The sequence below is a fragment of the Somniosus microcephalus genome, chromosome 12 (genome assembly GCF_052327205.1).
Source record: "Somniosus microcephalus isolate GS21.2 chromosome 12, FLI_Smic_1.0, whole genome shotgun sequence".
NCBI lineage: Eukaryota > Metazoa > Chordata > Chondrichthyes > Squaliformes > Somniosidae > Somniosus > Somniosus microcephalus.
The window spans coordinates 120,776,188-120,799,915 of record NC_140998.1 but is presented as its reverse complement, the minus strand read 5'-3'; the positions used below and the strand labels follow the sequence as shown (position 1 = coordinate 120,799,915).

At 42.6% G+C, this 23,728-nt stretch overlaps 1 protein-coding gene across 3 annotated transcripts in view; it reads right to left on the bottom strand.

The window, feature by feature from the left end:
* Positions 1–5,430: 5,430 nt before the first annotated feature.
* Positions 5,431–23,728, bottom strand: part of arhgap11a (Rho GTPase activating protein 11A) — an 86,609-nt gene continuing 68,311 nt past the window's right edge. For all 3 annotated transcript variants that reach the window (XM_086003479.1, XM_086003481.1, XM_086003482.1), the window contains 3 exons: positions 14,669–14,774; positions 8,891–9,038; positions 5,431–8,358 (listed from right to left, as the gene is read on the bottom strand). In XM_086003479.1, the coding sequence (XP_085859605.1) occupies positions 6,623–8,358; positions 8,891–9,038; positions 14,669–14,774 (1,990 nt within the window). In that variant the 3' untranslated portion in view covers positions 5,431–6,622. The remainder of the gene's footprint in view (positions 8,359–8,890; positions 9,039–14,668; positions 14,775–23,728) is intronic.

Sequence of the window (23,728 nt, the reverse complement as noted above, 5' to 3'; positions counted from 1 at the left end):
CCATCAGGAAAATGCTGGAATCCATTATTAAGGGAATGGTAACAGGGCACTGAAAAAATCATATGATTAGGCAGAATCAACAAGATATTATGAAAGGGAAATCGTGTTTGACAAATTTATTCATTTTTTGAAGATGTAACTAGCAGGGTAAATAAAGGGGAAGTAATGGATGTAGTATATTTGGACTTCCAAAAGGCATTTGATAAGGTACCACATAAAAGGTTGTTACGCAAAGGGCTCATGGGGTTGGGGGTAATGCATTAGCATGGATAGAGGATTGGTTAACAGACAGAAAACAGAGAGTAGGGATAAACGGGTCACTTTCAGGTTGGCAGACTGTAACTAGTGGGGTGCTGTAAGGATCAGTACTTGGGCCTCAGCTATTTACAATCTATATTAATGACTTCGATGAAGGGACCGAGTACAATGTATCCAGGTTTGCTGACGATACAAAGCTAGGTGGGAAAATAAGCTGCGAGGTGGACACAGAGCCTGCAAAGGGATATGGACAGGTTAAGTGAGTGAGCAATAAGGTGGCAGATGGAGTACAATGTGGGGAAATGTGAGGTTATTTACTTTGGTAGGAAGAATAGGAAAACAGAATATTTTTTAAATGAGAAACTATTTAATGTTGGTGTTGAGAGAGATTTAGGTGTAGTACAAGTTAGCATGCAGGTACAGCAAGCAATTAGAAAGGCAAATGGCATGTTGGCCTTTATTGCAAGGGGTTTGAAGTACAAGAGTAAGGAAGTCTTGCTACAATTGTACAGGGCTTTGGCGAGATCACACCTGGAGTACTGTGCAGTTTTGGTCTCCTTATTGAAGGATATACTTGCCTTAGAGGCGTTGCAATGAAGGTTCACCATATTGATTCCTGGGATGAGAGGGTTGTTCTCTGAGGAGAGATTGAGTTTATACTCTCGAGTTTAGAAGAATAAGAGGTGATCTCATTGAAATGTATAAGATTCTGAGGGGGATTGACAGGATAGATGCGGAGAAATTGTTTCCCCTAGCTGGAGAGTCTAGAACTAGGGGCAGTCTCAGGATAAGGGGTCAGCGTTTTAAGTCTGAGATGGAGGAGGAATTTATTCACAGAGGGTTGAGAATCTTTGGAATTCTCTACCTCAAAGGGCTGTGGATGCTGAGTCATTGAGTATAATAAAGGCTGACAGATTTTTGGACTCGAGGGGAATTAAAGGATATGGGGATTGGGTGGGAAAGTGGAGTTGAGGTCGAAGATCAGCCATGATCTTATTGAATGGCGGGGTAGGCTCGAGGGGTCGTATGGCCTACTCCTAATTCTTATGAAACACAACAGCCAATTTGCGCACAGCAAGATCCCACAAACAGCAATGTTATAAATGACCAGATCATGTTATCATGATGTTGCTTGAGATGTAAATGTTGGCCAGGGTGCTGGGGAGTACTTCCCTGCTCTTCTTTAAAATAGTGCCATGGGATCTTTTATGCCCACGGCCTTGGTTTAACATCTCATTAGAAAGACAGCACCTCCGGCAGTGCAGCACTCCCTCAGAACTGCATTGGAGTTTCAGCCTTTTCAGAAAAGGCCATTCCAAACCCTCCACTGATCATGCACACTACAAAGTTTCTGTTTCTTCATAAACTGCTTTTACCAGGCGTAAGAATTGTAAGGGTTTTCTGCAGGCAGAGGGTCTCCAAAAAGCGGAACTATCCGCCCGCAGAGGCCCTTCTCCAGGGCAGCCAGAGGATCTGTCAAGACCATTAACAGATCGGAAATGCCAGTTTTCAGCGCATGCGCAGTGCATGCCTGAAACCAGCATTTCCGATGTCCCTACGGGTGGGTACACAGCTCATACCCACCCGTAGGGATCGGAATATCCGGGCCAATGTTTTGTGGAAACAGCATAGCTCATCTGGTTATGTGGAACCACCCTTCCTGTAGAATATCCTTCAACCAGTAAGTCTTCCTAATTATCTATAAAGCACTTTAGGCTAGCCTGAGGATGTTACAAGTTGCTATATAAAATGCAAGTTCTTTATTTTTAGAGTCAGTTCTCCCCTGCTCAAGGGAACTGCCATCCTTGAACTCTGCCTTATATTTATATTTCTTTAATTCCTCAGACCTGTCCATTATATAATTTGTCTCCATATGTAATATCATTAATTCAACTCCCCTCTTCATTAGCCTTGTATCACTTAGAGACCTTGAATGTGATACATAATTATATTACCATTCTCATCTCTACACAACTCACTTTCTGCATCTCACATTTCAGTCCCCTTTGACAGGCCTAGTTCAGATCTACAGAATAGCAATTGCACTTCAAAGTAATTCATAAAGTGCACCAATATGAGATGTGAACTATATCATAAATGCAATAAAATTAAAAAAATCTAGTTACATCCTGGCTTTCTATTGCCTGCATCATTTCACCTTTGTTACCACTACCTCATTTGTCTTTCTTACCTTCTCCTCATCCACCCAAAACTTTAGTACTGTGCACCTGTTTAAGGTCTCCACAACATTGCCCTCTAAGGATGTGTGTTACAACCTCAAGCACCTTCCGGTTCTCTTACAAACCTTTCACTCAAATTCAGTTTTGTAATTCAACAATTTTAAACTCTTCCAGCTGTATGCATTTGCAAACAATTTCTGGAATTTCCTTCATTTGTATCCCATCTCTTTTTAGCACACGTCTGATTATGCACATTCTCCATGTAATCTTGGTTCTCAAAATTCATTATTTTAATTAGCTGATTCTCCAATCAAATACTTTATATTTAGGTACTTTATATTTAGGTGCTTTAATCCTTTTAATAGTACTGCTGCCAATGCAGCCCCAACCTTCATTGTTTGCACCGTAATGTAAAGGAGTAGCTCTACTGCCTTAATAATAGCAGAGAACCACCTCAAGAGACGGTATTCCGATGCTACTGCACGAAAGGCTGATATTTAGTAGACGAGAATCATATACATATAAATTCAAGTGTAGCCATTGACCAAACAATATTACCCATAATTACTCCTGGGTAACTAAAAAGTGAAGACTTGTTCAAAATGCAGCTGCGAAGGACAGTTTTGACTAAGTTTTGATAACAAACAGCCTTAGACTGCGAGTGAAAGTTAAATTGCTAAAAAAAAATGCCAAGTAGAAATTAGAATTCACTTACCAAAACTAATTGCAATGATATTTAAAAAATAATTAGTATAAGGACATAAAATGAGAGAGATCATGGAGATAAGGTATTTATCTGGTAGATTAAAGTGAGATAGTTTGGATACCTCAAGACTAGTGAAACAGTGCTGATATGGGCCCTTGGTATAAAGGCCTTGCACCAGGGAAGCTAGAAATGAAAGATATAAAGTAAATTCCAATGGGGTGAAAAACTATAAACAAGATAACACTGAACATGGCAAAGTTGATGGAAAAATACTGGAAAGGATGATGCTACCTTAGTCTGAGTGACAATGGCATTTTGACCATTAGAACCAATTACAGGAAACTTTGTGCTATCCGGCACCGACGGGACCGAGCTGTTGCCGTCCCATCAAAACTGCCGGACAAACCAGCGCTAATGTTGAAACATAGAGATTTTGAGCTCCGTATCTGGCAACAAACCCTGCAGCTTCTAAACAGTCGGCCGTACCTTGCAAGCGTCTCTGTAGCTTAGCAACAGCTTCAGCGAGACCTTGCAGAGCCTGACTGGTGAAAAAAAGCAACGAAAAGAAAAAAAACCTAACGAAACGGCTCCTGATTTTTGCTGGTGGCTCGAGCATTCCGGACAGTTAACCTCCGGATAAACCAAAGTTTCCTGTATAAAAGGTGATTTTGTTTAAGACCATATATGAACACTGGCCAAACAAACTGTTGATAAGAAAAGGGTCAAAACCTCGATACTCAACAACTTTACACAGACGTACTGCAAGAACAAAGGAGCAGACTTAAGACAACGTCATCTGTGTCCGAGAGGTTCCAGAGACCAAGGGCTGCAAGCTACTCGTTAAAACTATCGCCTGATATTAAGTGTATTACGCTGTAAGCTTAATAAATCTTGATCTATTGCTCAAACATACTGGCTGCTGCCTATTGGTGTCTTGTCCAAGAACTCCAGAGATCATTAAGATCTTATATCCTCCTGAGGCAGCAGTGCCACTGGCAGGCAAATATAAATGCTGTTGCTGGCTGTTACTTTTGCTGGCCATCAGCAGGCCATTTAGCCCTGTAGAAGCTGATTCCGTTTTCTAGCTCTGACCTTCAGAGACCTTCTGCAAACATTAGAATTGGTCCACAGCCAGAACTAGAAGTCACAATTATGGACTTTCAATAGATTATGCATGCCTTTGATGTTGCCATGGGTATCATACTAACTGCTTATAATAGACTAATCCTCTACAAATTAGTGTACATAAATGAATGCTTGGATGCAAGAATCGATTGTAACATTATTTATATTTTTGGTGCTATCCAAAGAGATAAAGGCCCTTTTGCAATCCTCTATTCTAACAGATATATGCTGTTAAGCAAGAAGAGGACTGAATTGAGGAAAATTAAGAAAATCTTAGACTCTACATTCTGGAAAGGATGCTTTAGAGGAAAAGAAGAAGAAAGTAGAAATGATTAATCTTGAGCACCGTTCACGCTAAATCATAACTGCAGGACAAGGGGAAATAGCTTCTTAAGTAGATGGTCTGATGTGAGACAGAATTTCTTCACACAAAGAATACCTAGAATGATAATCTGGATAGGTTGGTGGAGGCAAAACCTCCTGAGCCATTCAAGAAGCAGTGATAGGGAGAGGGGCCATGGGTTTCAATGGAGGGATGAGTTATATGGGCCAAGTGGTCTCACTTTTGCAATAATTATTTGAAATTGACATAGACTCAATGGAGAATTAACTAGTCCTTATGTTATATGAAATAGGGAGCATCAATAAACAAAGCCTGCATAGTTCATAGAGCTACCTGATCGAAATTAGTTTTACACTTTTAGTTTATAGAAAACCATTAGCTGAAAGGCAGGTTCTGTAACTATGTCCAGTGTGAATATCTAGTTGAATGTTAAATGGAAATTACAGGGTTTGGAGGTAATATTTCATAAATCTATAAATTCAGAGTGTGGGTAGAAAACAGAAATAGCAGTTACACATACCCTAATAGATCCACTCCAGAAGCTACTAGCAGGTTAGAATATATATTAGTTCGCAAAACAAATTTCATGATCTCCACTGAAAGAAAGAAATTGCATTTATTTAGCACTTTCATATCTGTCAGAATGTCCCAAATGGTTCACATAGAATAAATTAACTCTTAATGTGCAGTTACTGCTGCTATGTAGGCAAATACGAAGCTAATTTGTATGAACAGCAATGGAACAAATGACCAGTTAATCAATTTTTGGTAGTGATGGTTGAAGAAAGAATGTTACGCAGGACTCTGGAAGAACGCACTGGTATTTAAAAAAAAAGTATCTTAATATTGGGTAATGTGTAAACTCAGTACAATACTAGATTAGGAACAAGTAACACCACAAATTGGGAATGGATTGCTTATTCACCAAGGTTTATACACCAGTTCCAACATCACCTCATCTGGTCTTTTGACTATACTGCAGAGCTGTGTTTAAGTCAAGTACAATATTTTTAAAACAAATGCACTGCAAATAGAAGAGAATACTTTTTTTTAATTTCAAATTCTGCTCCGCTCAAGTCGAATGCTGTAAACATATACTCAAAACATAAATTCAGAGTATGTGTGAATAGTTTCTTACTGTTTACATTTATGCTCTTAAATCAATTGACAATGATCTCATTGGAATAATTACAGTATTAAGTCAAACTCAATAGGATTGGTAGTAAAAAGTTGAGACACTCAGACAACTTACATGTGTATTTCATAATAAAGTACAGTAATCTTAATTTATAGAGTACAACTTGAAATAGTCCTGTTCATTTAAATGAATATAAACTACAGTACAATATACTGTATTAAAAATTACAGTACAATAAACTAAAAGGTGCTTACCAGGATTTCTGGAAGAATAAGAGATTTCAATGTACAGTGAGAAATCTTTTTAAATAGAACCAACATGACAAAAAAAGAGTCTAGCCAGTCAATCTGATATACATGGGTTAGTACAATTTTGGACACTATTGAGAAGCAGTTGAATTTTTACAATGATTCATTACTTTAAAATCTTTAAATTGAAGTTTCAAAAGGAATTTCAATTCCCCATCATACCGCTAAGTTAAATGTTAATAAAGACTTATGGAGATTTACTCAGTAGTAAATTTTAAAAAAGCATTTTTAAAACAAGTTATAGTTCTAAGAAAGCTACCAACACAAAATTATTAGTTGACTAATAGCACTCAAAGTAAAGGGCAAGAACTCCGCTTTATAGTATACCTACAGCATAACACATTGAAATACATACTAGTAGAAAATACCCAAGTACAAAAATTGTTCAGTATTATACATTGGAAAAAAGCTACTTAATTTAAATTTCTATCAAATTCCAGCATTCCATGTAATTATAACCTGAAAGTCAATGTTGAAGCTAACTTTAGGAGCTCAACTTGTGCAATTAGAAGCATCAAACAGCAGCAATGCAGAATGATAACAGAATAAGCTTTTCCCACACATTTATAAGTCTATGGCTTTAGTTGTGAGTTTTGCTGATGATATAGGGCACTTTGGTGAACCTTTGTAACGATTTTTTTCCTTTTCTGAAACTTTATGCAGCATGGAATTACAAAAGGATTTTTCTGGAGTTACACGAGACATTTTCTCAATAATTGTACCATGCTTTGGCAGCACACAATCAACTGGATGGATTCTTGACATTTTCCCATTAGTCAAATCCTCAAAAACTAACTGACTGATATTCTGATCAAAGGAATTAGTCTGCTGGCTGACTAAAGTCTCTTGTTTAAAGGCAGCAGAACATTGTGTGTGTGTTGCTGGCTTGGTTTTGCAAAATCCTTCAACAGATATATTATTTTGTTGCACATTGTTTCTGTGTTTACTTTGGTTTGTACTTGCATTTTGTGTGAATGCAATGGAATTTGGATTAAATGACAGAGCACTTCCATGACATGCTAACTTAACCATTGGAGAGTCAACTGCAATTTTACATGATCTGGTCCTATTTGCTATTGATTTGTCACTGCCATACAATAATGAATTCATCCTTTTAATAGACTGACGAACTGGGGTACGCTTGAACTTTAAAGGTGATTGGACAGTTCTGTATTTTGGAGTCTGATCATTTAATGAAAGACTATTAAACCGCTGAATATGTTCAACCACTCTGAAGTGGCGGCCACATTCAGTCTCCTTCACAACTTCTGTCGAAATCTCCCTCAAAGGAACATCCAAAGTAGGCATCTTTGAAGGGAATTCCAAAGCTGGAGTTCCATCTGTAGACAATGAGTTGTCATCTCTCTTATTTAAAGTAGGTTCCAATTCATTAGGCAAGAGTACAGATTGATGCAATTCAAAGGGCTGATGACCACCATCTGTGTCTGTAGAAACTGGCAGAGTTAAATTCTCTACAGGAATACTATTTTCATCTTGCTCTTTTAATTGTTTATAATTTGATGACACCTGATCAGGAGATGGCTGTCCTGTGAATGAAAATACTGCAACACACTTAAAGGGCCTTTGCTTTTTGTTTAAATTACTATGATCCTCAACTAAAGGTAGAAAAGACATGTTTTTGTCTTGTAGAACTGCAACTCCATTTATATCTTGCTGATCCAAATTACTAATGCAATTTAGATTATTGCTCACGCCAAGTGTTTTGCTCATGTCTGCTGAGCAGGGATCTATTTTGGCATTTTGAAGCTTTATTTCAGTAACTTGTTGGGATGGCAATTCAGAGCATGACCATGTTTGATCTGATGGATCTTCAAATGGTCTATCAAGTTTCTGAGGGGCAGCCACATTTTGAGTCTGCTGAAAAAGCAAGTCACTTTTACACAAATCAGTCACAGTGGAAGATCTATGGTCTCCAATCAATGAGCACAGGTCACTTCCTGATTCGGAAAATGCCTTTTTAATTTTCAACACCGTTTCTCCAGTCACAATGTTTGCATCCTCACTTAAAGAATCTCTGTTCTTTCTGCTATCATTTTTCTGAGCTACACTCTGGCTCCACAAATCCCCTGGTATGGTGGGTGGTTTTCCAATGACTAGTGCAGGTTCTGATTGATAATTTCTGGAATTTAGGTAACACTCTACTGGGGTTCCCATATCCACATGGCCACAAATTATTTGGGACTCTGTAGGACTGGCACCATTCCAAGACATTCGATGTGTGCCTTTATTGCACATGGGGCTGAGAAGATTTTCTTCTGATTTACTTATGCACTTCGAACCTGAAAGGAAACAAAAAAGAGTGAATATAAAACCCAAACTCATTTCACATAGGAGTCTTGTGGAAGAGACCTCCATCTAATCAGTCTGGGCTGAACTTGAATTCATCCCAAAGATGAAAGAACAGGTGTTCTTAGCAACAGTACCACTCATTGCAGTATTCAACATTCCACAGTTGATACTGGCCAGAGTTTTCAGCATTAATCGACATTTCTTCATTATCCTTCAGTTACCATAGAATGAAGAGAATGAGAAATGCTCTATTATCTCACTCCTGTAGAAAGGCTGAAGATTTTGTAATTCTTTTGGCAACAAAACTCAAGGAGCAACAAACTTTCAACTACGGATAAATAAAACTGCAAAAATGCAGATCTGGGGCCTTATACAATAAGGAGGCTACTTGAAGCACTACCTATCTGCAATCTCATGATATTTTCATTCGTGTACTCAGCACATGACTTTCCTAGAACCTATCATGCTAGGTGTGTGGAGGGTGCATGATGAAAATAAATGGTCAACTTTATTAACCTTCACCTTTTGCATCTTTGTGCCTTACAACTGGGGTAAATGGGAGATCGTCCGCTGAGAACCAATTGTAGTTGTGAACGTCTCGCTGATTTGCAAGTCGCCAGCCAATGTTTTCTGATCCATTTGGAACTGGGCCTCCAGAGGATAACGTATTCTGTGAAAAAGCAAAAAATGTGAATAATAAAGATTTAATTTGAAACAATGCATTGTATATAACCCAAGGTTAAAACTACTGACTTGTGCACCAGCATAACTGGTTTGTAATTTACATAAAAACAGTAATGGATTATACTGGGATACAAAGCAAATTTTGTGAAATTTAGAAGGACACTTTGGCCCTGATTTTACGTTCACCGTTATTATGGAGCAAATCGGACAGCAATTTCTGGCGTCCGCACATGCGCATTTAAACGCAGCAATCCGGAAGTGGCTGTCAGAGATACCACGCTCCTCCACAGGGTGTGCTGCAACAGTCATCCCCGATAGACTCGGCATTGAAAGACATGCAATAGCGTGAATTTTGGGTACTTGCCCACTAGTTCCCCACTAAAGATGGCATAAAATGTAAGGGTTAGTGCCAATGTTGCCGCTAATATTTGGGGGTCGCGGCCCCTCCAAAAGGCTGCGCGGTCCATTCAATTTCTCGCGCATGCGCAGTTATTTCAACTGTAAAGCGGCCTACGCAGGACCTCCAGACTGCTGCGCAGCTTAACGGGAACATTGGCTGGTACATTCAGGAGTAAGTGAATTTTTAATGGTGTGATAATTGATAATTACTGTCAGACAACCTCTCTAGCCCTGAAAATTTAATTTTACAAGCAGAGTCTCATTCCTTCAAAGTTAATTAGTGTTAGAGATTGAAAAAAAAATTAAAATAATTTGAGAACTTTTTCTGTCCGTCTCTTTTATCTCTCTCTTAATCCCATCTGTCTTTCCCAGTCTTTATTCCACTTTCTGTACATGATTTACATCTAATTTATACTTCCTGCTTTAGATTCTGCATGTCTCAGTGTGGATTCTTCAATCTGATTGTTTCTGCGATGTTTCTTGCCCTGCTCACAGATGCCACAGATCCCCTGTAGAAGGCGCTGCGCTGGATCAGACACCGGATTAGAGCAAATCGCCACAAAAAAACCCACAAAAACTTTGTGGGCAGCTGCCAGCGAGGTGAACGGCGAGTACTGTTCCTTCACCGCTGATCACAAAATCCGGGACTATATGTATAAATTATCTGATCCCTTGGTACTTCAATCCTTCGTATTTTCTAAAAATTATAGCCTTGTAATCTGTATATCTAGAAATGTGCCAACCTTGGACTTCAGCATCAATATAACCAAGTGGCTTATTAAAAGGAACTATGGCAAATATAAATAGCACTTAAAAAATATAAAAGATGCAAGGACCATTAGCATTCTGATAGCAAGTTTGTTTTGCATATTAATAATAATCTGGAAATTTAAGACTCTTCAAAACCTCCAGTTACTTCTGCTCAATTATTCTGACATCTTCACACTAACCAAGTTGTTCATCTTTAAACACCAGCAACTCCATTCCACTGCCCAGTCTACAGGTTTTTTTTAATTTATTTTTTTAAACTGGTTTTAATAACACAAGCACAATTATAGCAGCATGTTTTCAGTTTACTTCTAGTTGTATCTAAATTATGTGCCCGCCCCCCTTATTGTGCAGACAGCGGAGTTAGGGTAAAAGGCATGCATTTACTATGTCATAAAACACATTTTCCCCAAACCAAAAAAGTTTCACAAAAGAAACAATATTACAAAAACAGTCTTGTAAAAGCATTTCCCTCAGAAATTAAATTCTGGGATCGATTAGTCTTTTAGCACCATACAAGGAAAGGTCAACCATCTACTGTAATGTACTTCCCTATCAAAAAGTTGCTGCACATCACCAATAATCTTCACCTTTCCAACCAGATCAAGAGTTCCAGACATACCCATTTCAACTGAGCAATCTGTTTTCAGTCAGGAATACAGATCTCAATATTAAAGCAAAGCATTACACCAAGAACATTTGGAAGCAAGGGGAATACAAATTAGACTTTTTGCTGGCTGATCACAAACATATGCCCCACATTGAAGATGGGGTGATTAGCAAGGGAAATAAAATCAAAAAGGGCTCTATCATATTATCTTAGCAAAGTGGGATAGCTTAGCAATTTAGCATAATGAACCACCTGATTAGCAACAAGCGACACTATAAATTAGCAGCATATTACTTCTTAAACTTGGGCTGATTTTAATTTTTACTTTATGATGGATAGGGAAAAGAGCTTTTTGGCATCAATAACAGAACAGGTTCCAATCAAGCTTCTCATTTAACCCAAGACAACATTCAACAATGCGTTTTTTCAACAGTATAACAGGCGCAGTCTTCAAATAATGGCAACGGTAACCTAAGCTATTATTAGAAGCATATGCACTCCAGCCTCATGTAGGTTATGGTGTCTGCTTTATAAAAAAGATTTTTTAAGTAGGATCCAAGTAACGCTGCCTTCCCAAGGCAGCCATCTTTAACTTGTTTGACTACACCAGTTATTTTCCATATGGTTCAGCAATAAGACTGCTAAAAACTCATTCGCCTATGACAACACGACAAGGACAGATAAAAGTCTCGGGTGTATACTCAACGCACAGAGTGGGGAGAAGAGGGAAGACAGAGCAGGGGTAGGGAGAGACTGCAAGGAGCTAGTTCCATTGGGTTGCCCAAGAATGTGGTCCTTTTGAAGTTAATGCTAAGCACTCTAACCAAAACATCTGGATGAAATGGAGACAAATTTGGCAGAAAATAATAATGGGCCAATACAGTGGATGCCAAGAACAGGCATAAAATACTGGGGGGAAAAAACAACTGAAGCTTGAAGCTGGATATGGACAGCAAACTAAAAACAAACTGAAAAATACAGCATGGAATGGTGGGTCATGTGGGAAATACCTGACATCAAAAGTTCAAGGCGTACCATTGTCAGAATTTTATGTTTGTTACCAATGTTTCGTGTTTGATCTAATAGCCATAACGGAGACGTGGTTGCAAAGTGGCCACGGTTGGGAACTAAATATTCCAGGATACATAACTTTTAGAAGGGATAGACAAAATGGAAAAGGAGGCGGGGTAGCCCTGATAATAAAGGATGGGATAAAGACAGGAGAGAAAAAAGATCTTAGCCCTGAAAATCAAGATGTAGAATCAATTTGGGTGGAGCCAAGAAACAGCAAGGGGCAGAAAACATTGGTGGGAGTTGTTTATAGGCCCCCAAACAGTAGTTGTAATTTAGGGCAGACTATAAATCAGGAAATTAGAGGCGCATGTAACAAGGGTAATACAGTCATTATGGGGGACTTTAATACACATAGACTTGGCAAACCAAATTTGCAGTAATAGTGTGGAGGACGAATTCACGGAATGTATGCAAGATAGTTTTCTAGATCAGCACACTGAGGAACCAACTAGGGAACAGGCTATTTTAGATCTAGTATTGTGCAACGAGAGTTAGTTAATAACCTTGTAGTAAAGGTGCCTTTAGGGAAGAGTGACCATAATATTTTATGTTGGGTTTGAAAGTGATTTAGGTAAATCTGAAACTGGGGACTTAAAACGAAAAGCAAATTACGTAGATATGAGGGTCGAGTTGGCTAAGGTAGATTGGGAAACTACATTAAAAAGGTATGACAGTGGATGAGCAATGGCTAGCATTTAAAGAATACATAATTTACAACAAATATACATTCCTTTAAGGCACAGAAACCCCACAACCATGGCTAACAAGAGAAGTTAAAGATAGTATTAGATCAAAGGAAGAGGCTTAGAACACTGCCAAAAAGAGTAGTACGCCTGAGGATTGGGAGGATTTCAGAATTCAGCAAAGGAGGACCAAGAAATTGATAAAGAAAGGGAAAATAGAATGAGAGTAAACTAGTGAGATACATAAAAACAGACTGTAAAAGCTTCTATAGGTATGTAAAAAGGAAGAGATTAGCAAAAGTAAATGTGGGTCCCTTACTGGCCAAGACAGGAGAAATTATAATGGGGAATAAGGAAATGGCAGAGAAATTAAACAAATACTTTGTATCTGTCTTCACGGAATAAGACGCAAAAACTTCCCAGAAATAGTGGAGAATCAAAGGTCTAGCAAGAATGAGGAACTGAAAGAAATTGGTATTAGTAAAAAAGTATTGGAGAAATTAATGGGGCTGAAAGCCGATAAATCCCCATGACCTGATGGCCTACATCCTAGGATTTTAAAAGAGGCGGTGGATGCATTGGTTGTCATTTTCCAAAATTTCATAGATTCCAGAACGGTTCTCGTGGATTGGAAGGTAGCAAATGTAATCCCACTATTTAAGAAAGGAAGGAGAGAAAACGGGGAACTACAGACCAGTTAGTCTGGCATCAGTAGTAGGAAAAATGCTAGAATCTATTATTAAGGATGTGGTAACAGGGCCCTTGGAAAATAATAATAGGATTGGGCAGAGTCAACACGGATTTATGAAAGGGAAATCACGTTTAATAAATCTGTTAGAGTTCTTTGAGGTGTAACTAGCAGAATAGATATGGGAAAACCAGTGGAAGTGGTATATTTGGATTTTCAGAAGGTGTTCAGAGGGACCTGGGTGTCCTTGTACACGAATCACTGAAATTTAACATGCAGGTACAGCAAGCAATTAGGAAAGCAAATGGTATGTTGGCCTTTAATACAAGAGGATTTGAGCATAAGAGTAAAGACGTCTTACTGCAATTATATAGGGCCCTGGTGAGACCACACCTGGAGTATTGTGTACAGTTTTGGTCTCCTTACCCAAGGAAGGATATACTTGCCATAGAGGGAGTGCAACAAAGGTTCACCAGACTGGTTCCTGGGATGGGGGGGATTGTCCCATGAGGAGAGATTGAGTAGACTAGGCCTATATTCTCTAGCGTTTAGAAGAATAAGAGGTGATCTCATTGAAACATACAAAATTCTTACAGGGCTCGACAGGGTAGATGCAGGGAGGATGTTTCCCCTGGCTGGGGAGTCTAGAACCAGGGGTCACAATCTCAGAATAAGGGGTCGGCCATTTAGGACTGAGATGATGAGAAATTTCTTCACTCAGAGGGTGGTGACTCTTTGGAATTCTCTACCCCAGAGGGCTGTGGAGGCTCAGTCGTTGAGTATATTCAAGTCAGAGATTGATAGATTTTAGGATATTAAGGGAATCAAGGGATATGGGGATAGTGCAGGAAAGTGGAGATGAGGTAGAAGATCAGCCATGATCTTACTGAATGGTGGAGCAGGCTCGAAGAGCCAAATGGCCTACTCCTGCTCCTATTTCTTATGTTCTTACGTTCTTATGCTTACTCCTGATGGTACAGGAAACTTTGCGCTATCCGGCACCGACGGGACCGAGCTGTTGCCGTTCCCTCAAAACTGCCGGACACACCAGCATTAATGTTGAAGCATACGGAGCTTTTCATCTCCGTATCTGACAACAAACACTGTTGCTTAGGAACAGCTTCTAAACAGTCGGCCCGTACCTTGGAAGCGTCTCTCTGAAGCTGTTGCTAAGCTACAGAGACTTTGCAGAGCCTGACTGTTGAAAAAAAAGCCACGAGAAGAAAAAAAACCTAACAAAATAGCTCCCGATTTTTGCCGGTGGCTCGAGCTTGCCGGACATTTAGCCTCCGGATAACACAAAGTTTCCTGTACATTGAGCATGTGAATTGAGCAGGCATATATACATACAAATAGGTTACAAATTTTAAATGGTTAATACAACATCAACTTACTGGGTCTCTGCTTTTTCCAAGGCTAAACCTTAAACGCAAGGACTTGCGGACCATTTCTTTTCGATTAAGCTTGGGAGAAAAACAACCAGCTTTTCCAGTCTCCACCCTACAAGACAAATACATTCTAAATGTTTCAAATATTTATGGAATTTTGATGAATGTTGGGAAATAATTATTCTAGTCTTTCACCTAATTAGCAACAGCGTTTTTTTCCTTTCCTTGACAACTTTTTCCCCTCCTCACAAAAGGTGCTAACCACTTTCTGGAGTTAGTACCTTGCAATTTACTTACGGGGAGCATCACAGCCAAGTTTGACCATGTCTTTACACGATATCCACACATGCACACTTCTAGCAGGATTTGCTGGATTGCAATTAGAACCGGAAACCCTGGATGATATCTATCCCCTCTCTGCAACCGAGTGCAATTGGAGTGGCCCCATTACCGACTGGCTGAAATTTGGAAACTTCTTAGTTTGTATGGCTAAAGTACTTGCTCGTCGGCTAAAGATTTCATTAGGGAAAAGCAATCTTTGAATACACCCAATAAGGTAAAACAAAATCCTTTAAGGTGCAGATACTAATGTGCAACACATTTACAGACCCTGCTAAGCGTGACATAGGTAAAAAAAAAATAACTGCCATCTCAAAAAGATCTAACTGTACTGGAGATAATCTTGCAAGGGCCCAAGTATAGCAGTATCAAAACAAAACGCAGTCTTAGTTTTCACTAGTTAAATAATTAACAGACCCAAGGCAATTTCCGTACTACAATTACAATACAAAACAACAGTAAAAGCATCCACAACCATTTATAAAAATCAGAACATTAGATTATTTTTGAATAAATGCAAGGGATCTATTAATAATTGCACAACAACTTGCCTTTCATGTTAAAAAAGTCCCAAGGAACTTCAGATAGGCATAAGGAAAATAGACACCGAACTGGCAAAGGAGAGAATAGGAGAGGTGATCATAAGCTTGGTCAAAGAGATGGGTTTTGAAGAGGTTTTAAAAAGCAAGAGAGGTGGAGAGTTTTAGGTTGGAATTCCAGAGAGTAGGTCCCAGGTAACTTGAAGGCTCTGTCACTAATGATGGGGCAAAAGCACAGCAGCATAAAAGTCTGGAGTCAGAGGAATAGAGTATCCAAGGAAGGGGCATGCAGGTAAAGAAAATAAAGGACTGGAGAGGATTGCAGAGATAGGGTAGGGTGAGGGCATGGATGGATTTAAGGAAAAGGAAGAGGATCTTATTTCTTTAAGCTGTATCTTAAGATGTATTGGGGGATGGGGAGCCAATGTAGGTCATGAGGACAAAGCCTATGGGCAAATGGAACTTAATGTAGGAGGGGATACATGCCACAGAGCTTTGGATAAGTTGGAGCATATGGAGTGTGAAGGATGGGCAGCCAGAAAGGAGACCCTGTAGTGGGCAAGTGCGAAGGTGATAAAAGCGTGCGTGTCTCAGCAATGAAACAGCGGCGGTAGGAGTGAAGGCGGACAACGTGAGGCGTGGAAGTAAGCAGTGTTTGTGATGGACTGGTTACGGTGTGGGAGGGAAGGGCTGCTGAAACTTGGCTCAGGTTCAAACAGGACATCAAGGTTGTGAATAGCCTAGTTCAGTCTGAGACAGTAGCCAGGGAAGAGGATGGAATCAGTGGTGATAGAAGAGTTTGAGGCAGGGGCCAAAGGTGATAACTTCCTCCAACTTCACCAGTGGGAGACTGGAGTCATGACTCATCCAAGACTGGATGTTGGACAGTCTGACAGCACAGAAACGGTCTAGTTGTCAAAGGAGATGGAGGAAAGGTAGAGCCCGGTCCATCAGTACACATGTGGAAATTAACACTGCATCTGCAGATTATGTCACCGAGAAGCTGTGTGAAGATGAGGAATAGTAGGGAGCCAAATATAGATACTATGGGATACCAGAGGTGACTGTGCTGGAAAGGGAAGTGATTTCTGGAGATGCACTTGCTATGTTTGCATATGTAGGAATGGAATCATGCGATGGCACTCCCATGATGCTAGATGTTAGAGGTTTTGAAGGAGTAGGGTGTGTTGAAAAGTGTCAAAAGTTGTGGAGAGGCCAAGGCGTGAAAGCACCATGGTCACTGTCATAGAAGATGTCGTTTTTACTTTGGTTAGTGGCATTTTGGTTGCTATGAGGACAGAAGACGGACTGGACAGGGCAGATTTGAACATGGAGTTACAAGAGATGGGCATGGAGCTGGAAGGTGACAATATGTTCAATAACCCAATTGAAAAGGGATGTTGGTAATAAGGCAGGTGTTGATGAGGATAAAAGGGTTAAGAGGATAAAAGGGTTAAGGGTGAGTTTTTTGAGGAGGGGCTAATAACAGTAAATTTCTGGAGGGTTAAGGATCACATCGGAGGAGTAAGAAATACGAAGGGGGCTAAATTCGCTGGCCCCCAAAAACTGGCGCGGATATCGCGATAAGCCCACACCCGTTGAGTCCGATGTAGACAGCATGTAAACTTCGTGCTATCTGCTAATTTAAATGATAGTAGTGTGCAGCCCAGCGCTGAACATGCTGTTGAGTGGCTGCAGGCCTCAGCAGGGGGCCCAGGTTCGTGCGAGCCTGGCACTAATTAAAGCTAGCCTGCACTACTTAAAGCCAGCCTGCACCACTTATAGGGGAGGTACATTCTGTCTCGAGCAAGAGTTGGAAAGGGGTGGGGAAGACATTCTGAGCAGGAAGAATACGTACGAATGGCACAACGGGAGAGAGCAGGCTCCAAGATTTTCCGACGCAGCACTGGACGCCTTGGTGCAGGAGGTGGACAGAAGGAGAGAGGTCCTCTTTCCACAAGGGGCCAGGAGGCCCTGCAGACAAACTGTGAGAAGGCACTGGGAGCAGATATCCATCGCAGTCAATGTCGGCAGTGTAGCCCTGAGGACCTGGATGCAGTGCTGCAAGACGTTTAATGACCTCACACGAGTTGTTAAGGTCAGTGAATTCATCTTAAAATGCCATATCCTTACAACTGAACCACTCGGCTCAGGCACTGCTCAATTCACCACCCTACTTCACTCACCTACCAACAATCTCTATCAATCATGATGCATACTTCACGTTCATAGCTTCGCCTCACCCTCTTAGCACTGCTGCAAGCCTCTCACCCACATCTCACAGCTTGCACACACTGCCACCTATTCAACCATGACAGACACATCACCCAAACACATTGCACCACACTTACTGACGCATTTCCCTCTCTTCTGCAGGACAAGGTGGCTCATAACAAGAGGCATCAGGGGCTACCCACACTGAGACAGACAAGCCTGCATGACCTAACCCCCATGGAGGAGGTGGTGCTGGAGATTATTGGAGCGGCCATCGCTGAGCCCGTGGCCAGAGGCAGGGCTGAAACAATGGAAGGTGACAGTATCCTCATACCTAATCCTCCTTCCCACATCCCCCTCATTCCACAATCTCTTCTGATTTACAAGCTGTAGATGGTATAAGCATGCACTTCTTTCTTACACCACCCCACCCCCCTGCAACCCTATCCTTGTGCCTTTCTCCTTTCAGATAGGCAAGAATTGCAACCTGGCCAGGCAGTGGTGGAGGAACAAGAACTGGAAGAGGAATAGGGCAGCGATGCTGAAGACAACACCGTCGCTCGATTTCACACTCGCAGCCACCAGCACAGATACTGACACTCTGCGTACTGCAGAGGATAGCTTAAACGCAGGATCTGCACGTGGAGACACACCGGGCAGGAGTGGCCTGCAGCCAGGGCAGGGGGAAAGAGTAGCACAGGTGCCAGCTCCCCGGAGGACACAGATGAGAACTTTGATGGGGCAGCATACAGAAGACGGCTAATGGCTATGCACAATGAAATGCTTGGTGCATTGGCAGGCCTGTCAGAAAGACTGCATGCAATGTCAAGGAGCATGGAGGAGTCTGGCACCAACCTTGCACAGGGCTTTGCATGGAACTTGGAGCCCATCCTTTCTGGCATGGAAGTGATCGGCAACTTCATTAGCGCACTGTGGACCCAACCATGCTGCAGTGTCTGATGGCAGATACCTCAGCGTCCACTGCAGCACAAACAGAAGGCACCCAGCATCTGGGTGCTGCAGTGGAAGTTCAGACTTCTGTCATGCAAGCTCAGCTTGCTGTCACGCATGCTGGGACTGCTGCCATCATGGCTGTGGATACCAGTGTTCATAGGGCATCACAGCAGTCCAGCAATCTGTCCTCCAACAGATTACTAGGACTGCTGAGGCGTCGCCCCGGGTGAGTGGCAGTGGCTCAGTGGAGCACAAACCTGCTGTCCTCGCTCACGATTACATCATTCGTCCTCCCACCACTGCCACTCTGCCAACGCCCTTGCTTTAGCCTGTCAGCCAGGACATGCTGCCATCCATGCCGAGATGGTGCAGTCTGAAGTCGGGCCTTCTGGCCCAGAGCTGCTGGAGGTTGTCCTCCAAGTGCATCTGCAGTCTCCCCCACTGAATGTCAGCAGCCTTCCACCAGCCATGCTGCAGCCACTGGTGTAGCACTGCATAGGAGCACTAGATAAGCAAAAACACATGGAAGACAGACACTAAGGGAATGCAAAGGGTGATTAGTCGACTTTGGTATGCAACATTGGATGGTTTGATTTCTAAATTTGATTTGGAATGTTTGTTTTGTACTGGCTTTTATTGTAGCATTGTGGCCAAGAGGACGTTGTGATGGTCAGTAACAGCGCGAAGGTAAGGTATAGGACTGTTGGCGAATGGGGAATTGGGGTTGCATTCACTGGTACCGCAGTCGGATGAGTCAATCATGGACAGCCTGGGCAGAAAGGGGCTGTTTTGATTGCCTCTTCCCTTCCTCCTCCGTAACTCTTCAGCATATACGTGGTGGCAATGACTGTGCCCTCATGATGGCATGGTTGTGCAGCATGCAGCAGTCCACGACGAGTCTGGCAGGGCTCCTCCAAAGCATTCCAGGCAGCAGAAGCGTCATTTAAGCACCCCAATGGTCTGCTCAATTACATTCCATGTGGCAGCATGACTTTCGTTATATGCATGCTGGCCACGTGTGCTTGAGTTGCGCAGCAGAGTCATGAGCCAGGTGGTCAGCAGATAACCGTTGTCTCCCAGTAGCCTCCCTCTGGTTTGTCGTGGTGGCTCAAATGCTGATAGTATAGCGGACTGCCGCTGAATGAAGGCATCATGACTGCTGTCAGGATGCTGAGCATTGACCTGCATGATACGCTGAGTATGGTCGCACACCAGCTGGACATTGAGGAAGTGGAATCCCTTCCAGTTGCGGTAAATCTCTGAATTGAGGCGCGGGGCCTGCAAAGCGACGTGTGTGCAGTCAATGGCATCCTGCACCATGGGGAAGCCCGGCGAAGCCACGTGCTCGCTCCACCTGCTTTTCTCTGGCAAGAGAGAATGAAATGTATTCACCTGTGACCTTCCTTATGGAACAGTGCACGGCAAACTGGGAGACGTTGGAAATATCGCCTGCTCCAGCCTGGAAGTAGCCCGACGCATAAAAATTCATGGCCACGCTCACCCTCACAGCCACTAGCAATGCCGTCCTTGCCTTGCTCCGAGGCTGCAGTTCTGCCTACAACAGGTGGCAGATTTCAATGAGCGCCTCCTTAGTGAAGCGGAGACATCGCATAGACTGTTCCTCGCTGAGGTTGAGGTAGGAGAATTGCTCCCCGAAGACAGTGGATGGATATGGCCTCCTGTTGAGAGCCCTTCTCCCCCTACACTTCCCTCTTCGAGCAGCTTGTCCTCCTCTGTGTCGCCTCTGCTCATTCTCCCCGTCCTGCTGCATGGATACAAACTACTGCACCCATGTCTGGGAGCAACTGGTCTGAGCAGAAGCCCTAAAGTAACCTGCCACATCACTCCCTGAAGACTTCAGTAACTTCAAATAAGATAACAAACCACCAAACACCTCTACAAACTCACCAAGAGCCAGCAGCAATCAATCAGCAACTAACCTGAAAACAGTAAATGATCCCTTTAAATAGCACTGGTGGAGAGCCTTCCTGCTGCTGAATGCATGTTCAGCTGTACGTGTTTAAGAAATGGCGTTAGCTAGAGTGTTGAGGGAAAAAATGGCAGCGCTGGCATCAAATCAGTGTTACACGCTGACTGACTTCACGATCTGCACACACTGTATACTTCCGGTGCATGCTCCCAGCCTCACCAAAATGGCATCCGGCTCGGTCCACACCAGAAATGTGCGCGCGGCATGGACGCCATTTTGGACCGAAAATGGCACCCGTAGCGCCAAAGAAAATTGGACGCTATGGAGCTGAATTTCACGGCCTAAATGTCAGCTAGTGTGGGACAATCAGGAGTTGTGTGGGAAGGGGATCAAAAGAAGCAGGAGGTGGGTCTAATGGACCAGACAAACTTGGAAAGAGCAAAGTAAGATACTGCAAAGACATGGAAGTTCATAGATTGAGTGGGTGGGAAGCCAGGAGGAAGGATGAGTGGAGGCAACTGCACAGATGATCGCAATCTTAGTGGTGAATAAATGACAAAACTAAAGTTACTGCACTGAAGGGTGATACAAGATTTTACCACTTCAACAGCTTCCCCACAGGTAATTTATAAATATGAAAAACCACATGCTACATTTTTTGAGTGACAGTCATAGACAGACAAACACACATACAGACAGACAGAGACTGCAGGAGAGGTTAGCTTCAAGTGCATCCTCACCTGCTCCAAATCCGTTCCCATTTAATTTACCTTGAGCTTGCTGTCGTCACTGACAAAGCAAAAGCTTACTTTTACAAGTGTCGGCAGCACGGGGAGCAAGAGAGTGATAGGAGGCAGGTACAGGACAGAAGGCCAGGAGAAAAGTAGCGCTGCTGCATGGGAGGCCTGGAAGTGAGGTTGGAGGTTAAGGGAAAGACAACAGTTTGGCACACTGGAAAATGCATACAGTGCAGAATACCTGGAAGTGGGTATGGAGACTGGAGCAGACCAAACAACAAATTTAAAACCTAAAAATAAAAATGTAACCTTGTAAAAATGAAAAAAATGCCCATTGCAATTGTGGACATAAGAATTTATAATAGGAAAGGTTGACAGTAATTTTACATATTAACAGATATAGATAGATACATACAGTGTCGTCAATAGGCTGGTTTTAGTATATTGGTATCAATAAACTAGAGAAAAATATCACTTGTAATTTTAACATTGTGCAATTACATTACTCGTGCAAGTTATCACCTGAAATTGATCTTCACTTTGGTGTTAGACATGACCAAAAGGAAGGAGAAAAACTATAATTATATTGCTACCTATTTTTTGAAGTTTAAGTGAACACTTGGAGAATCGTGGGTCCAGAGCCCACCATCTTAAATTAGTGGATAGAAAATCAGGACGGCAGGCATGCAATTTCTCAAGCAGTGCCTCCTGCAAGTGTAACTCTGCACTGGGAGTGACCGATTGGGTAATTTCATACCTACCAATATGGCTTACTAAAATTCTAGCAACAACATTGGCCCAGGTATTCTGGTCCCTACGGGTGGGTATGCAGCGCATACCCACCCGTAGGGACATCGGAAATGCCGGTTTCAGGCATGCACAGCAAACCGGCATTTCCGACCTGTCAAGAATGGTCTTAACAAATCCTCCGGCTGCCCTGGAGAAGGGCCTCTGTGGGCAGATAGTTCCGCTTTTTGGAGACCCTCCGCCCGCAGAAAACCCTTACAATTCTTACGCCTGGTAAAAGGCGTAAGGCCTGCTTTTACCAGGATGAGTTGAAATTTTTTTTTTTTTTTTTTTTTTTTTTAAATTTCCACTGATTTATCATTTTAAAATACAAAAAAAGTTTATTTTTAGCCCCATAAATTTTTTTTATTTTTTTTCAAAAAATTTAATTTGTTTAAAATACTTAATTTATTGTAATTTCAAGTCATTTTAAAAATGTTATTTAAAAAAAAAATATTTAAGGTTTTACTATTTTTTTCATTGATCTCCATTCATATATTTGACAGGTCTTCCTGTCAAATGTATGAAGGGAGATTCCCTTCTTTGATTGGCTCCCCATGGAGCATGTGATCCCAGGAACGCTGCGAACTACATGCGCCTCTGGGATACGTGGGCCCTGCACATTTCAAGTTTGGTGAGGCCCAGGAGCAGAAGTGTGCGCGTCCCGGGAGCCCTCGGGTAAGGGCGCAGATTTTTCCAGATCGCAGGCCTCTGCCTGCGGGAGGCCTGAGATCGGAAAATACGGGCTATTATATAATCAATAGCTGAAGTGCCCGGCGGTGCCGAGGCTTTTTCGAGGGCATGTTGTTGTTGGAAGAGAGAGAGAGAGCGACTGGGGGGGAAGAGAGAGAGAGCGACTGGGGGGGGGGGGGGGGGGAAAAGAGAGTGAGCGCGGGTGGGGGGAAGGGAGGGTGGGGCGGGGGGGAGAGAGGGGGGAGGAGGGGAGAAGGGAGGGGGGAAAGGGAGGGCGGGGGGGGGGGGGGGGGGGAGGGCGGGAGGGTCGCGGCCCCCCCCCCCCCCCCAACAGAGGTGAAGACCGCCGATTGCGGCTGTGCGAGATGGCCGGCGGGCCCGGTTGCCAGCGTAACCCTTGACGCTCAGCAAGCCCCGCCCCCCGGCCGAGCCAGAGAGAGACGCCGCATCTCAGCTCCTGCTGCGCGCGCACCCTTTAGTAAGGTAGCGGCGCTGGGCTGATGCCCGCCCCTCCAGCCTTCGAGTGGGGCCGGGAGGTGCCTAGCTCGGGCGTGGGTGCGGAGGAGAAGCCGAGGCTTCGAGGCCTACCTGGAAAAACGGGGAAAGGTAGGAAAATTAATGAGATTAGATAAGTTAATTCGTTTCTAAATCATTTTTTAAAAAAACAATGTGTTTTAAAAGCAACGTTTTTTTTTAAAGACGCAGAAAGCGGGAAAAAGAAAGGAAAAGTTTGGAATCAAGATGGCGGCGACTCACCTCGGTTCAGAACGATAAGGCCCGCCCACACACGCACCGATTGGCCCGGCCGCACGCGGCAGCAAGCCGCCGTACGATTGGTCGACCGAGGTCACTCTGTCGCTAATGAGTGGATAAT